This window comes from Daktulosphaira vitifoliae, unplaced genomic scaffold (genome assembly GCF_025091365.1).
Source record: "Daktulosphaira vitifoliae isolate Bord-2020 unplaced genomic scaffold, ASM2509136v1 Scaffold_1, whole genome shotgun sequence".
Lineage (NCBI taxonomy): Eukaryota > Metazoa > Arthropoda > Insecta > Hemiptera > Phylloxeridae > Daktulosphaira > Daktulosphaira vitifoliae.
In genome coordinates, this window is record NW_026099572.1 from 50144568 (window position 1) to 50163135 (window position 18568).

General features: G+C 26.7%; 1 protein-coding gene across 1 annotated transcript in view; it reads right to left on the bottom strand.

The window, feature by feature from the left end:
* LOC126896631 (hemocytin) overlaps window positions 1-10198 on the bottom strand; it is a 46294-nt gene extending 36096 nt beyond the window's left edge. The window contains exons 1-13 of the mRNA XM_050669570.1: window positions 9979-10198; window positions 6774-6821; window positions 6645-6706; window positions 4503-4575; window positions 4311-4438; window positions 4114-4234; window positions 1965-2123; window positions 1671-1894; window positions 1394-1591; window positions 1054-1323; window positions 842-987; window positions 340-760; window positions 24-264 (exon numbers count right to left, since the gene is read on the bottom strand). Of these exons, the coding sequence (XP_050525527.1) occupies window positions 24-264; window positions 340-760; window positions 842-987; window positions 1054-1323; window positions 1394-1591; window positions 1671-1894; window positions 1965-2123; window positions 4114-4234; window positions 4311-4438; window positions 4503-4575; window positions 6645-6706; window positions 6774-6821; window positions 9979-10118 (2231 nt within the window). The 5' untranslated portion in view covers window positions 10119-10198. The remainder of the gene's footprint in view (window positions 1-23; window positions 265-339; window positions 761-841; window positions 988-1053; window positions 1324-1393; window positions 1592-1670; window positions 1895-1964; window positions 2124-4113; window positions 4235-4310; window positions 4439-4502; window positions 4576-6644; window positions 6707-6773; window positions 6822-9978) is intronic.
* Between the last annotated feature and the right edge of the window lie 8370 nt (window positions 10199-18568).

Genomic DNA, 18568 nt, shown 5'->3' on the forward strand with positions numbered 1-18568 from the left:
AGTTTGTACGTGCAAATATTTACCATTTATTACATTCTTTAGATATTATATCTCCTGATTTATAAAATATATTTCCCATTTTACATGGGCATTGATCCTTGGATATACATTGACCGTTATTTTCAACAGATCCTGGTGGACAAATACACCCTTCTTCACAATGTTCATTGTTATTTAAAATTTTTAAATCAGAAGGTAATGAGCAAGTTTTTTGTATAGCAGGTAAACATTGGGAGTACACTTTTCCACTTGGACATTGAAATGCTATGAAAAAATTGAAAAGAAAATTGTAATTTATATTTTAACTATAGTTACGCAACTAAACATTTTTGTACTTACGACATAGACGCTCATCCCTCCAAAGTATTCTACGGCTGTCGTCGAAGCAATCTTGAACGTAAATAGCAATACTGTTACATCCACAGTTTTCATCGTTTTTCAAAATACAATGACTGTATTCCATTTTACAAACTTCAATATAAGCTTCTGTATTTAATTGCTTATTTGTACAATTTTTAAAAGTTTCTTTCTTCAGTATTGAGCAAAATAATTCAGCTTTATAAAAAACTTCTTTTGTGACATCAATTATTTCTTCAATAGGTCGTTCACATACTTCATTAAACCCATTAACGAGCCATTTACTAGCAAAATCTGGTACATTTTTATACATTAAATCATTCTCTGGGTTTCCATCCATATTTCCACAAAGTCCTTCTGTCGAATTCCAAATTTCTATACCAGCGTCAACTTGTAAAACACCCTAGAATTTTATAAATCAATAATTGATAATTAACTAACACAAAATAATTTAATTAGTATAGTTAATAATTATTATTATTACATTTGGTTTCCAAAATATTTTTACATTAGCATTACGCAAATTGGTTAAAACTGTCTGTCCTCCGAGAATTTCAACGCCAATATCTGCAAGCTCAATTGGTATAGTGTGTGATATTTTATTACTTACAAGAGTGATACTATTATCATCTAAAAATCGGAATAAAGAAAATTAAGGAAATACAACTTAACAATGATAAAACATTTCCTACTAACTATTTTTTTTTATCGCATATTCACTACCCCCAACAAATATATTTATATGACTTATTGATCCTAGATAAGTTTGTGCTTGTACTTGAAATAAATTAGATTTAACATCGCTAATTAAAGTAAATGTGCAATCACTATGAATGCTGTAAACTCTTCCATCAAATGTTTTATAATTTCCATAACCCCAAGTAATACAACTACTAGGATGTATATGGTAAGTTTCAGTCACTTCAATGACCGAAGTTATAACTTTAACAGGTGTTAATTGGTTATCTGAAATATTTAAAATACTTTGCTTTATTTTTTGTAAAATAAAAGAAAAACAAAAAAATTTATTACTCACTAAATACACATTGTGGTATATGTTTGGGTGAGAAACTTCCAGTTTCATATAAACAAGTATATTCGATTTCTGATGAACGGTATGGTTCTAAAATAGATCCTTGAGGACACCACAGTGTACAATTATTGTTTACATCATTGTCAGAACATTTAAAATTTCCATTAAAGTTTAATTTCATAATATCACAAGAACTTTCAGCTGAAAATCGCAATGAATTAAGTTGACTTAATTTTTTTAACTACCTGGGTATTCCCAAAAACTCAAACTTAACACATACGATATTGACATTGGGGTCCTTTAAAATCTGTCGGACATTGACACGTGTTGGGGCTAATGCAATTTCCACCATTTAAACAAGATGGTTCACAAATAGGAACGCAGTTGGGAACTATGAGCCATTCATTATTTCCAGGTAACCAAACTCCATTTTTACAAAATAAATCAGTGACAGACGTTCCGTCAGAAAATTTATGTCCTTCGAGGCAACTAATTGTACATACGCTAAAAAAAATCATTAAGTTAAAAAATAAATTTATAGTTTAATCATTTTATTATTTAAAGTAAATTTTACTCTGATTTGCACTTCTTATACGAGTTCATTGGTGTGTGAGGAAATCCGTGACAACTTGAATTTGATTGCTTTACAACTGTCTTAAGGTTTGGAAATTCATCAGGAAATATTATATTACTTGGTGCTTGGTTTAAATCAGAACTTGCTTCTTTATGTTCTCTTATATAAATAAAAAACATTTTTTTTATTAATTAGGTAGTTAAGTAAAAGTATGTTTATGCCAGAACCGGAATAATAGAACCTGAACAGGTGACTCATTATTATATGATAATAGACCACTGGAGAGCTTTATCCCCTCACTATATAGCCGAATTAGTTTCGGGTAGAGTTAAAACCCTATATCCCTACTTTTTGAGCGGTATTCAACATGTATTGGTAACCCTACTTATAGGTATGGCGCCCATAATCTTAACATTTAGTTATAGCAATAAAAAATGGAAAACTTATCATTAAATAATATAGTATGTATAATAGTATATGTAGTATAGTATAGTACATAATAGTATAATCAAATTAATTAATAATACTTTATTTATCTGCTTTTATCATAATACGTCACTACAAATAATTATTTTGTCACAAAAATATAACCATTTAAAATACCAAATAGCATAAAACCTGTGCTTATATTTAATGAAATATTTTAGAATCAAATTATCATATCATAATCATACAAAATTTAACAAATTCAATAAAAATGTTAGAAAAATAATATGAACAACAGTAAATAATAGTAAATTCTTAGTAGGGGCCATTGTCCCATTATTACTATCTCGTGCTGAGATGCTTATAATTTTATATATTTTAATGGTTTTATATATGTAGTTCCATTGGATAATTAAAATTAATTATATTGAATATAAATTTTAAAGGGGATGTATGATAAATTAGTTAAATTAAGTAAATATATTTGTAGTTTAAATCTCTAAGTCAAATAATTAGATCAATAGCATATTAAAAATGAATTAACATCTGTATTATTAATAACTAAATATAAATCCAAAAATATGCACCTGATAAAAATTATAATTTTAAATTTCTGTCTTATTTATTGTGCATAATTAAATGTTTATCTAAAGTTGCATGAGGGCTAGAATAATTATTATTAATTTTATCAACATCTTCATGTCAAAAATATAAGGAAAGATGACAAATTCAGTATTTCTCAAAATCAATCATATATAACAGCATTCGCTACCTAGCATAAAAGTCTATTACAGTATACTTTATTACTCACATGGCACACACGTTGATTTTGTTTTGGTTAGAAATTCATATTTTGAAATTTCAAACATTTTTATTAGTAAATAATATAATTTATTAATTAATAAGGACCCATTTCTTTTACAATACTTTGAGTTACAAAATTTTACAATCGTTTTCGTCATCTTACCACATAGCAGGGAAAATATGACAAAAATGACATTTTTTAGGAAAACTTATATTTTGCTAATAACCACTAGTAATTTCGCTTTAATTACTTCTTATATATGTACATGAGTTTAATTTCGAATAGATAAAAAAAAATGTCATAAATTATTTAATATGAATATCAAATTATTCAATTAGTATTAATATCAGGGGTTTAAAGCAAACCATTTTTTTTTATTTCTGAAAAAAATAAAGATACCTTTAAAAATTACTTTAAAAGTATATTTGATTCTTGAAAGTATTTTGTTTTAACAAAGTTAATAAATCTTCCCTTTTAAAAATCTCCGAAAATTAAATGCTAAAACCTAGTTTGGAAAATTTATGTTCTAAAAAAAGTCACCAAGAACTGATCTATTAAGTACTATAAAGTTTATATAGTAACATACTATGTACTATATTTACTACCATTGAATCTTGCGATTTATTATACTATTAAAAAATTAAATAGAATAAATGACAAAATTATTCACATAAAATATGGCTTAAGTGTTTGAAGCGGTCATAATTAAATTAAGTTTATGTTTGATAAATAATTTTGGATTATTTGACATATAAAAACAAAAAACCTGAATTTTATCAAAACTGTAAGAACACCTATATTATAAACTACGATATTTGAAGTTTACATATAAAACGACTATAAAGTTAATGTTGACACCAAGGCGACAATGTAAGGCTATATGAATTAAATATTAAATTCACTACAAATAATTTTTACTTTAGATGGTACAATGATGTATCCTTTATTTGGCAAAATTCTCCAGCATAATTTTCAGAACACTTACATGTGTTAGGTTTTTCACATTGACCGTTATTTTCACATGGAGGGTCACAAATAGCTATAAATTGTTATATTCAACATACAAGTATAATGTATTTATTATTAAAATATAACAGTATATTATGAAATATTACGTTGGCAAAATGGTACATCAAATAAATTGGTGCCTTTAATTTTGTATTTGTCACCTTCACATATAAATACCAAAGTAAAATTCCCTTTAGGAAACTTATATCCTTCATTACATGTTGCTCGACAAGTGCTAAAAATTTTTTTAAATTTTATTGATTAATAATCATTAAAAAATAATATTGTAAATATATTACTTTGTCAATGACGAACAAAGAGTCTGAGAATTATTCGGTGCTTGGAACGTCGTTTTGCATTTGTCTACCTTACCTGTAAATAGATTATATTTATATGCACGCATATATATCTATTAAATTAATTTATATAATTATTATATAATTTAAAAAATTGCAATAAAAATTGTACTTCCCATTTATTTATTGTTAAAATATGTACATAATATTTGTATTGTAACCATTGGTTAAAACCTTTAAGAGCATACATATCAAAACTAATTCTGACGAAGAAAATAAAGAGCCGAATACCTAATCAGAACTTCAAATTATTTATTTTAAAAGATGGGAACCCTGTCAAAAATAGGTTCTTTTAATTAGTAATAAACTATTTAACTATGTAAGTAATACATAAAAACCTAGAAAGTTATATAAGTAGTTATTGTTAGTAAATAGTCTATTAAAATGTTTTTAAAACTACTTATATTGCATAAAATATATTATAGAAATGATCCCTTTTAGAATCGAGCAACGGACCAACCGGAAGTCTTTAAAAAAGAAGTTTAAGAACTCCTAATCAAATCTAAACTGCTTAATTTTTATTTTAGGTAACTCTTTAAAACCAGTTCCTAAAAACTTAATAGTTTTAACTCCGAAAAGTTTCATTAATTAAAAAAGGTTAAAACAAATGAAAGTATTATTAACAAAATGTATATTAATTAATAGTGGTGAATTATACAACAAAAACCAATCACTTGTAGCTAATATTTAAAATGTTAATTTAAAACAACTCAATATTTGAATTATTTTATTTAAAATGACTCAAAAAGACACAAAAAAAAACAGACTTATTAATACAACATGGTTAAACAACATAAGGGTGTTATCATCTATTCAAAAATTTATTAGTGTTTCAAATTAAAATAATATTAATTTAGTTCAAAAATTCTAGTTATAATGTTCAAAATAATGAAAGAATTAATTCTTATCATTAATCTATATAATTCCCTAAGCATTATTTCCAAGTATTTCAATAAACTAACAATTGGTTTTTATAAAAACTGACTAGATAAAAAAAATTAAAATAGGATAAAATGAATGAGGTTATAAATTTAACAAACTTATTTATGAGTCTAAATGTTTTACGTTTTCAAAATAAATTTTATGAGTAAATTGAATGTTCATCAATAAGAAATCCTTTATCACCACTTTTAGCAGAAATTTTTCGGAGTATATTCGAAATAAATTGAATAAACATATATAGCAGTTTTCAAAAAAATTTGAATTAAGTATGTAAATGATATTTTTGTAGTAGTAAAAATATTTTATACGGAAGTCTTCAGACAACATTACATTATTTTTACTCATTAAATAAATTCATAACGAACAGAAAATATAGGGAAAATTTTATGTATGACGAAACATAATTTCAATCAAAATCAAAATTAGTCCAAACACTAAAGTGTTATAAACAAAAGAGGACAACCAGTATACTTTTTAAGGTGGAAGAACAAAAAGTAATTAGATCACCCATTTTATGCTATCCAGGAATTTCAATTTTTAAGAATTTTAATATTTTTTTAATAAGATCTCAAAGTCATAATCTAAAAGATTTATTAAGTAACCCTAAAGATAAAGTAAAAGGAAGGAAATCGGGTATTTATACAACGCAATCAAAAAGTTGTAATAAATATTATGTAGAACAAACAAAACTAAACATAAAAACCAGGCGGCTTAAAGAACATATAAGAAACCTTAAAAATAAAAAAAGATGATAAATTCCTATGGCTGAATAGTAATTGACACATAATCACTCCATTAAAATCTTAAAACTAATTAAAAACGTAAATAATTACAAAGAACTTAGTATAAGGAAGGCAATAAAAAATTTTAAATAAAAGAATAATTTAATTAAAAAGGATATTGACCCACTTTAAAATTCCTTACTAAACTTGTTTAAACTGATAAAATGTGACGTTCGACCAAGTGATAAAATATTAGGTGATAACATCACTAGAGGTATAAGTCATAGTATTTTTCAGTCAGTAGCAGTACGTGTTTAGCGATGATAATGATAATGCTATCCCCGAAATACGTAATCTTGAGTTAAATACATTTTTAATCTTTAGTTTATAATTAATATTAAATTTTTTTTTGGTTAATTACCTTTTATTTTATTTCTTCTTTCAGGTTTTATGACATTTGTTTTGTTTTCATTCTGATTTCGGCTAAAATTAAAAAAAAATATTTGCTGTAGTATATCTTTAAAAAGTCAGTTGTATAACAAATGCATACTTTACAGGATCATCATTTTGATTAGATGGATCATCATTTGGTAAATCGCTAAAAAAATGAATAAATATTATACAGCATAATTCTTACAAAATTGTTGACACAATTTTCCCAAATGTTAAGAATTAAAAATGTTTCATGCCATCTATGTATAGATTATATATAGATATATTAGTTTTCGACTGATAATACCAAGCAAATGTTGAAGAAATAATAAAACATATTTCAAAAAAAAAATTAATATAATATTGCATGATATACAGTATTATTATAATATAATATATTGTTATCGATTGTAAATCATTTTTTCCATCCTATTTTTGTCACTACCCGATTTTTCTACTAATTTTTTTATCCACGTTTATTTTTTGTTCTAATGGTTGTCATGATAATTTTAGTTCAATTGTTAATATTTTTTTCAATATTTAAATTCGATCAGAATCTCAAATTGTGTAGTTGCTAATTTTTTTATAATCAGTAATTGGAGAATTTGAAGTTAATCAAAATCTTTATTAAATATGTTCGTTTTTTGGATATGTCGGAAATATCCGGAGTGTCGATTCCGTGTTGTCACTCGTTCATGTGCAACTCGTGAACAGGTTCGTTATAAAGATTTAGAATTTATTTATACTCATTTAAATTAAAAGTGAAATGATAAGTAGGCTGTGGAAGTTTTAAAGTGTTCTGATGGGGCCACTCACATGCTCCAAATTTCGAAGAGGCCAACGCTATGAAGATTAGAGAAAATTTAAAACGCCGAACAGAAGCTTACCCCGAAGCTCCACCAGCTCAGCTTCTGCGAACCGAACTACAAGCAGTATCGTCAGATGTTCTCAGCATTGGTGAAAAGTCAAACTTAATAAAGGCAATTCAGCGTAAATGTAGAAAAAATATATCTACAAACCCACAATGTCTCGAAGATTTAGAAGATTTGCCTGAAAATTACAAGCATACTCTAGGAGGAAAGATATTCTTACTTTACGATTCCTGGAGTGGCGACGATGCAGGGGAGTCTGTCGGAAAAGTGCTAATATTTGTAACGAAAGAAAATCTAAGAAGATTAGTAAGAAATGGCTCATGGTATGTTTATGGGACGTTTAAATAATATTCTTTCAACTTTTCTCTGTTCTGGCTGCTGTTGTACAAATCATCAATAGTTTTTAAAAGAAAGTGGCACTACCGGTTGTGTATGCATTAATGAAAAAAAAACCGAAAAAGCTTATGAAATGGTTAAGATCGTTCTTAGTAAATAAAAAAAAACAAATAAATAAATTATTAAAAATAAAAAATAAATTTCATACGTAGGTATTTCAAGTAATCAAGGAAGAATGCGATCGATGCAGATATGTTATCTCTGTTAGGATAATAATGACTGACTTCGAGTTAGGTGTAATAAGAGCCGCGAAACTTTGAAAATCTCAGTGAAATGGTAAATACCATTCAAGCCTATACATGTTTTTGGTAGAGCTTCAGAAAGAACGGGGAGATACTGAGGCTATGTTTCGCGAATTGGATATCGGTCGTAAAATCAAGAGATCAGAAAACTTGTCTCGATTAAAAACCGAAGAAAGACTTACCAAGTTAGCAAGAGAATATGAAACGAGGACGGAAGACTGTGAAATCGTTCAGTATTTCCGAGATGTTGGACACAATATCACGTTTAAGATATTAAATATGTCTTGTCTTCTTATCAACAAAAATCTTGTTGAATAAATATTATTATTATTATAATTAAAAATTTTTTTTTTGGAAAAAATTAATGGAAAAGAATGTTAGTAAAAAAAGAAGATGTTAGAAAATATACAGTGGAAAAAAAATATTGAAAAAACTGCGTTGGAAAAAGAGGAGTGGATAAAATGTCTCATAACCATTGTTATCTAATAATGTGTATAATCTACTAACATCAAAAAAAAATTCCTATTAAGTTATTCTGAACACAACACTAGTACAAATTTTTGCTGATTGACTTAAAACTTAATAATATAGTATTAACAAAGTTATAGTTTTAGGGGGTGTTCCACCCTTAAACGAAAAATATTTCTTTGTTACTATGTAATCAAAGTTGTACAAACTTGGGACCCTTCAAAGTGACATATACAAAATTTATAAATACATACAATTCTTTTAATCCTCATAAAATATTTTTAAAAATATAAAAGCTAATCATTTTTGTTTATTTTTTTACAATAATAATGCTTTATTGTTAAGCTACTTTTAAAGAAAACCTAAGTTTCTATTATCCCTTACTTTAAAAAATCAACTTTTGTTTTTTAAATAACTACCCTATTTTTTTTTATTATCTAGTAAGTTTAAATCAATAAATAAAAGAAATTTTGGGAATTTTTTTTTTTAAGTTTAAGGGAAATTAATAAATAAGCTTTTCTTTATACAAAATCCATAATGTACCTATGTTTTTATAACTATTCATTACACTTATTTAATCAATTTATAACTTTCACACCTTGAATAAATAAATACTAATTTTTCCATCTCACATAATCTTCAAAGATTTGTAACTCATTGAAATTTGAATAAAATAAATATATAAAACAATATTCCTATAAAAAAAAATATAAATGCCGCCTTTTGAAAAACTTTAGTTAAAGATTGTTTAGTATAAATTTTTATTATAAAGTAGACCAGCAAATAATTATTATTGTTGCAAAAAAAAAAAATTAATAACTTAAAAAAATATTTCGTGAGGCGTTGTTACGTAATCAATTTATATATAAAAATTCTAATATATAGAAATTATAGTTATGTTATGGGTAGTTAAATTTAAGTTAAATCATTTCAATTATTTTAATACTTTAAAATTGAGAACGAGCATAATAAAAAAGGTCAATTATTGAATTTTAAAAAATTACTTTTGGAATTACTCCCATTTTAAAACTTAATCAATAGTCAAAATTAATTTTTTTTAATCCTTCAGGACATATTTAAAGTAAAATAAATATTAAGAAATAAAAAATATAACTTATAAACACTATTTAATGGCTTCTCAAAAGAATTGTCTTAAGAGGACATATACATAACAAATTTTTTTAATAGCACCTCCAAAATACATCTTTACCATATATTTACGTTTATTATGGAAGTGGTTCTATTCCCCATATAACCCCATGATTATATTATTATTTACTAGCATAAAAAAGAAGCACTAAATTATTAATTTAATATTAAAATAGTTATATTGTATTTAACTAACCTTTCATTAAAAGTTAAAAATTTAATTTCATCATCATCTTCTAACGGTAAATCGGTATAGTTAATTTTTTGACCTACAACAGTGTTTAATGAAGCAAATAAACTGATTAATACAGCAATGAGCAAATATAAATTGCTCATTGTTGTTTAAATTTAAGTAAATAATAAGATGATACAAATTACAATTGTACAGACTCGCATTAACTGGCAAACTAATATGCCCTCGCCATTGAAATCCTTTAAATATCGAATATGCAGGAAAGGCTATTTTGAGATACGGAAAGTAAAACATTAATTGAAATTTCATGGCGCCATAGAAAATCTCGTGCGTGGGTTACATAAATGATAATAATTTTATTTAAAAAAAAAACCATATGCGTTACTTGAATTTTTAATAATACAATAAATGAATACAGGTAATTTTTTTAAATAGATAAATAAAATTAAAACTAATATGTCAGTAAAATAAATGATTTCAAATTTCATAGACTTATTTTTATGGAGGCTCTAAAGAGAAGATGGCTACAAGTGATTAAAGTGATATTTAAATATATCTGAGTATATACAGAGCGATTGTTTAACTATGACTCACATAATATCTTTAAAAATGTTAAACATAATACAATTTTTTCTATTCAGTAATTGATAGTATTCTACGTTCTATAATTTTCAGAAAACAATATGGTCCTATCATAACTCTTTCCCCCTTAAAACTTTATCAAGTTAATTTGTTTAATAAGAACATAAGGTTAACCAACTTACAAACTATAAAATGATCTGTCTAAAAAAATGACTGATCATTATCAACTATTGAACTAGTATTTTAACAGATATAAATATTTTTATAACAAGGTAGAGAGAAGAGTGAAGTTAATGCCTAGAGAAGAAAATAAAGTTTCGCGCTTTAACTACAGTATTTATATTAATGAGTTAAAAATTTCCAAAATACTGGTCCTAAAGTTATCAACCTGTCATTTTGTAAGATAAATTATATTTTAGTTTGTAGGTTGATTGAACATATATATTTCTATTTAAAAATTTCAAGTTGATAACATTTTAAGGGAGGTTAAAAACAAATAATTTTTTGAAAATTATAAAACGTATAATAAAATTTGATCACTTAATATTATTAATATTATTTAAAATTAAAACTATATTACATAAACACATAGTATGTGTTTAGCGTTGATAATGGTAACATTGTTTCCAAAATACTTATTCGTAATTTTTTGTGGTTTTTTGAGTTTAATAATTTTATTATAGTTTTAATTTTAAATATAAAACATAATTCTTTAATTTTAACAATATCCTACTGGTAACTTGTGAAAAGAAAAAATAATATTAAATTTTATATTTTTAAAAATTTACATGAGTTAAACATGCATAATTAAACAATGATCCTGAATTTGTACAAAGTGTCTAAAAAGAATATATGGGAAAATATTTTATGAATTTCTAAATTAAAAATATATAAAGGCGTAAGTTAAATGTACCAACGTTAAAATAAATAACATAATTAATTTTTTTAGTAAGTTTAAAATCGATTTATAAATACATTTCTATTATAATTTGATAAAACTTGTTACAGTTGATAAACGTCTAAAAATAATTGGGCAAATTTCAAATTCCTATGAGCTGTCTCCTGATAGACGTTTGTTTAGATAATCAATAAAGAGAACAAATTATCCTTGGCCTATTTTTAAATGCGTAAAAGGCACTAAATTTTAATTTTTCATAAATAATATCATTTTTATGTCAGTAAAGCGGGAGATAAATTATAATTAGATATGTATATTATACGATATAACACGTACTTATTTATACCAATGGATACCCTTATCCTTCTCCTAAAAAAAGCAATTTTTGAAATTTAGTCGTTTTTGACCTTTTATTTTAATAAATTAATTTTAGGTACCTTTTCTCTAAAATAAAACATCCACCAAAAAAATGACTGATTATGCTACATATTCTACTCTGTAAATATTAATATAAAGATAGGGGTAAATTTTGAAATGCATGTATGTTAATCTCTTCGGCGTAAAAATTTGTAAATGCATTATTAAGGTTGTAGTAAATACGCACATCAACTATATTATATACATAGTGTAAAACTATTATGTAATATAATATAAAACTTTTAATTAATTTTTTTTTATTATTCACAAATCCTTTGGTTTACAAATATTATTAAATTAAAGCTAATATGAGCCATCCAAATGCAATAAGTCGTTTATCCAAAAAGATTAACTTTTTAATCTTACTTTTTCTTAATGAATTTACTTATAACTAGTTCATAAAAAGTAAAATTAAGGTAAAAAAGTGTTTTTGACTTGTAATATACTTATTGGATAAAAGAAATAAAAAATTAGTCCAGCAATTCTCCCTTTTAAGAATCGTACATGAACAATGCATAATCAATAGTGAAACTATCGCGTCGTTAATTTAGCGAATTTATTAAAATATTATAAAAAAGTAATTGAAAGGCAATAACTAGAAAAATCTAACTTTTTCAGAAAATAATTTTTTGTTAATTTTAAATAAATATTATTTTTTTGCATAATTCAGTATAAAAACAAGTTCTATATTTCTATTATTTGTGAAGATATTTAATTTAGACAAATCATTGTACTATTGCCTTTAATGAAATATTTTAATAAGATTGTATCTCCTGAAAATTTTTAAAAAAATGGACTTAACTGATTATTGCGTCAAATCCTTCAATTTATATAATATATTATATTAACTATAATAGAAAAATAATTGATTAATATGCAGGCTAGTATAATAAATTATCAATAAGTGAAATTTTATACGCATCAATCGTGACCTTGGTTATAAAATTTGATAATTTTACTATCAAAAATAGCCTAACAAATCGCACATGNATAAAATCGTGACCTTGGTTATAAAATTTGATAATTTTACTATCAAAAATAGCCTAACAAATCGCACATGATTTCAAGAGAGTCATATCTCAAAAAAAGTCATTTCGAGATAAACGACTTATAAATTTCGACCTCCTATGAGAGTTATATTCTGTGTTATTCCGTTTTTAGAATTTATATTCATTGCATGTCAATGAATGATAAACCCTATTGAATTGTACTAAAATGTTAAACACAATGAATTTCTATATTTACCATAAAGTATATGTAATATCTCAATGATATATTTCATTATTATAGTATCATTGAGGACTTCTAATAGTGTAGTGTTACAGAAGTTAAATACATGTAGTAAATTAAGTAAAATTAAAACTATATTAAAAATATTATTAATTTAAAAAACTAAAAAATATTAAACTCAAAGCCACAAAAAAATTAATGAAAAGTCGCGGATACGTATTTCGGAAACAATGTTACCATTATCAACGCTAAACACATAGTTAGTAATGTTAAATAATTTGAACGAGAAATAGGTGATATTTTAAGATGCTGCAAATAGATAACACTTAAACGTCAATAATAATGCTCAATGAGTTATTATAAATGCACGATGTGAAATTTAAATGTAACTTTCATTTAAACATGGTAATTGGATATGTGAAGGGCAAAGTAATTTGTTGATACGAGTTAGAAGTTAAGTTGAATGTGATCCTTAAAAAACGTGGCTATTATTTTTAGGAATTTATATTTATGTAGCATATACGTTATTCATATTTATAATCTAATAAGATGTACCTATCAACAGATTTATCTTTTAATCGTGACGCCAAAATGCGTAATGCATATTATGGTGATAAAAACCTTGTCCTTCATGAAATTAATGTTCAATAATCCAATATCATAATTTTTACGGAGAATAAAAAAAATTACCTAGTAGTTATTTGTTTCTTAACATATATGGTTAATGTCTATCAAAATTTCTACTACGTTGGTTGGTCTTTATAGTAAAGAACATCGAGTGAGATCATCAGAAGGCCAATGATTGTAGATGTTTTTATTAGCGTTGTACGAACTTGTATTAAACTTGGGTTTAGTAGTTGAAACTGTTTGCGAAAGATGAGAATGAATATTTTGAAACGAGTTATTAAACATTGGACGTGACATAACTGTTAAAACTGTTTGCGGTGACGAACTGTAAAGTGGCTGACTTATCTGGCCTACTATTACCCAGCCAAGATAAGTATTAATGCTAATAGTAATCCTTCAGAATGAATTGTCTTTGTAATAAACCGATTTAAATAAGGAAATATATCACTACCGATGAGCATGTCAATATATGCCGGTTGATCAAATTGCGTGTCGGCTAATAAGAAACGACCGTACCGTGAACGAACGGTTCAACCAATTAATTCTGTTTGACATGGACGACGCCCAGCGCACTCATTGGTAATTGTCGAAATTTAAGAGCCGTTGTCTAATATTACACGGACCGAATGATAATTACCACGCTCATCTGAAACACGAACAATTGCCGTATCAAGCACTATAGTGCAATTCGTACGAACAGTACCGACAAACTAGATGTTTGATTCTTCAGATGGAGATTGTTCAGATGTAGTATTAGTCGATGAAACATTTAACTTGAAATCCATGTGTAGCATTGTATAATGAAGCTTGATACATTACCTACAAGTTGACGAAGTAATACAAGCGTTGATCATATGAGAAGGACTCATGTACAAATAACATAATTTGTTTGATTTGATGGCATCTTTCAACTGATTATCGTTTGAATGCCGGACAACAATAGAGTATATGTGTGTCTGTTATGCAACAAATACATTTATTATTGCTAGACGATGCAGCGCATAATGTCAAAGGAGACGTTTGATAGTCAACAGTAGACACTCAAAAAACATTATTCGGATATTTTATATCATGCCATAATTTTTATTATGCCATGTATTTTCTCAAAACAACTACTATTTTCCAATATTTTACATTGCTTATTAACTAATTTAAGTAAAACATCAAATGTCGGAAATTCTATTTGATGTATATCGCTTTCAAATAAATGACGCGTATTCGTATCCAATAAGCGAGAACCAATGAAAACAATAGAAAGCCGGATGAATCATCGATACCGAGTGCCTTAATAGCAGCAACATTCTCTTGGAAAACGTTGACGAAGGCCGTTAACGCAGAGAGAGATTCCTGATTAATCGGCGAAAAGAAAATATCTTGTCAAGGTGTGCTGTAGCGAGTAAATGTTAGTAAAATGTTGGATGTCAAAACGCTCCATTAGCCTAAGCAATATCATAATTTGCGATTGATAACGGGAAAGACCGAATGATTGTTAATGCTGCACCAGACACACACGAGAGTAGGTAATGAAAACACACTCTATTTTACTTAATGTGTTTTTATTATTAACAAGAGAATCAAATGTATCTCTGAATGACCGTCATTGTGTGATGTTGGCATCGAACACAGGTAATTCAATTTTAGGTAAAAGACTACCATAGGAAACAATGGGTGACATTGTGTCAACAGACGAGGTGGGTTGTTGCAGTGATGCAACAGCGCTAATCTCATAATAACAATTTTCCATTTCATCGGTGACGAATGAATCGACCAATTCCAATTCATCGCTACGATCTAAGTTAACAAGAACGCTGACAACACCGTCTTGGTGAGCGTGAAATTTTTCATCTAATTCATCTAAATGACGAACACTTACGTCAAGAAACGATCTCAACGTAGCGTCGGTTTTTGATTTTTCTGCGAAGGAATAATTTTCGAAGATGTATTTTAGAAAACGATCGCGAAGGCGAGTGGTAACTAATTTTTTGTCGGAGGGATTCATTTTTGCACTTCTTTTCAGCATTTTAATAAAACAAACCTTAAAGTATCCGGCCCGTATGATTCGTACGAGGCAGCTAGACCATAGGACGGCTAGTTGTGCACCGCACTAGAATGCCGTTTTACCTTAAGCCTATTTAAATCGCTATTATTAAAGCGGGAGAGGGGTTACCTGGGTGGATAACTGCTAACTGCACATCCAATAAGTAACGAGAGTAAACAATATTTATATAACAAATAACCATATATATTAGAAGTTCTTCAAAGAGTATCTTAAATTTAAGGGGTAACGAACAGACCTTAAATACTAATGACCGGCGAAGCAGCATAAAACAAAATAGGTAAACTCAATTAAATAAACAATAAATAACATTAAAAAATAATATAAAAACTCAGCTGAATAGATGAAGTTGTAGATAGTGATGAGTGAACTGAATGAAATCTTATGGAAATGGTGTCGAATATTTGAGTATCACGAGTCAGAATGTAGATCCAGACACGTAATGGCAGATGAAAACAGACGGCGGAAAAGCGACTATGGCAATGAAAGTATTTAGTGATGGTCAGGGACCAATCACTGGTAGCGTGCAAGGGCACGCTACTTGAACACAAGGGTGCAATAAACAAATAAGAAAAACTAAGGCGTACAACAGCCGAACAATTTACCGTTCAAGCAAAGTCGCTTGCTACAAAAAAAAACAAAGATGACACATAAAACAATTGACTAACTGACTTACGACGATAAACTTTATACGGATGAAAATTGACACGGAAGCCATCGATTTTCCGTGCTGGGTGGACAAGAGGGTGAGTAAAGCAAATACGCTAGAGATCAGCTGTCACACTATATGATATAATCAACGGTGTTTATGCACAACTGGTCCACTAGGTCTTTGCGAAAGACGTCCTCTTTTAAACATCTTATTTATTATTTTTATTTTTTATAAAAGGAGAAGTTAAATGGGGTACTTACCTTCCTCTTATATGTCTATACTGTTTAACCTAAAATATAGGAATAAAAAAAAAATTAAGTAGAAAATTATAACAATATGAAAAACAGTGATTTTTATATAAAATGACATTTTTTGTTTAACTTTGGGTATTGTTTACATATAGAAGACAAAATCGTCGGGACTAATTTTTTTTAACTTAAAGTATGTAACATAGCTTTACTTTAACATATGTTTAAAGATGAGAGTATTTCCGGTACATTTTCAAAAATTAAGTTGAAGATGTTAACTTTTCATGCAAAAGTTGCTATTTTAAATTCCCCCCTGTGATCAAGTAAAGGATCAAAATAAAAGAAAATTAACAAATAAACAAATAAAAGGTAAATATCACAGATATTTTAAAAACAAAATTGTTTTGATTCATTAATTTTTAAAAAAGTTATAACAGTTTTAAGTAAAAATAACGACACGAAAAAAGTTAATGTTTTATATTAAAATAAAATTTTTTGTTTAACATCGGGTACAGTTATTTTATAGAAGACAAGTCTTCAGGATAATTTTTTTAATTTTTGAGGATAATGTCTTCAACTAGATACGATTTATAATCTTTTGACTTATCATAGTAAAATATCGGTCAAGGTGACCCGAGAAAACGTAGTAACAGACTCAAAAAAATATACAGATGTTTAATAAGCAAGGAAACAAGTCAGACGTTACAAACAATGAGAACAATAGAAACCCGTTTGAAATATTTTTAAAAGTTTAATATAGTGTAAAGTAGTCAAATTTGTTTTCTTTGCTTTTGCGATTTATTGCCGTCTTAGCGTAAAAATTCATTCACGATTATTTTTTTTTTTTATTAATTTGTTATTATTTACACATCATCTTGAAATATATTATCTTAATTTTTTAAGAAATAGTCATATTATTCAAAATTTATAAAGATGTCTATCAATGGTGTATTTAGGTTTTTACTATGGGATCCAGATATCTTTCAGAACTTAAAGTATAGGCCAGTCAACGAAGGAGTAATTTTGGCGAATGGCGGAAAAAATTCCCAACCAAATTTTTTTTTTTTTAAAGTTGAATTAAGATATGTATAATGACATACTAAAATTCCTCATCGATTGGACTTGAGCTTTTTTTTTTACAGCCTCGCAAAAGTTAAAAAATATGAGCTTTTTTAATTTTCTCAAAAAATATTTAACTTAAAAAAAAAAGTTTCGTACAAAAGTTGTTTAAAAGATAATTTAAAACAAAAAAAGTTTCTTATATTTTTTCATTTATACAAATATTTTTCGAGTTACATTACATTTAATATGAGTACTAAAATTTATTTTCCAATTTTTTTAATTTTACAGTTACTTTTTATCATGTTATACTTACATTAGACACAATGTTATAAATGCATATGTGTGTATGTGTGAGTTTATTGATTTATAGTATCATTAAAGTGTAGTGTATATTAAGATACAACCGATAGAGTAGGTAATTGATTTGACGCTATATTGTTTAAACCCAACTAAACGCTAAATTGTACATTCCCAAACAACAATTATATTATGTCAATTGCCACCGGAATTTCTGCTAATAATAAAGATAATTGTCATAAAACGGCCTTTAGTCAGGTGCTGGAGCTGGTAAAAAAGTGTTCCGGAAAGTCTGACACTTTTATATACAGAGTGGCCCACCACTCATTGACAACTTAAATAAATTTTGATCCAGTTAATATTTTTAGTTGATTTTTTTTTAAATAATAGTTATACGTTAGGTCTATAGCTATATCTCAATAATTAATTTTTTTACATTTTATTAAAAATATTAATTATTTTTAAATTTTAAATAAAATGTAAAAAAAAAATCTAAGATAGCTATTTTGTAGAGTAGAATTTAA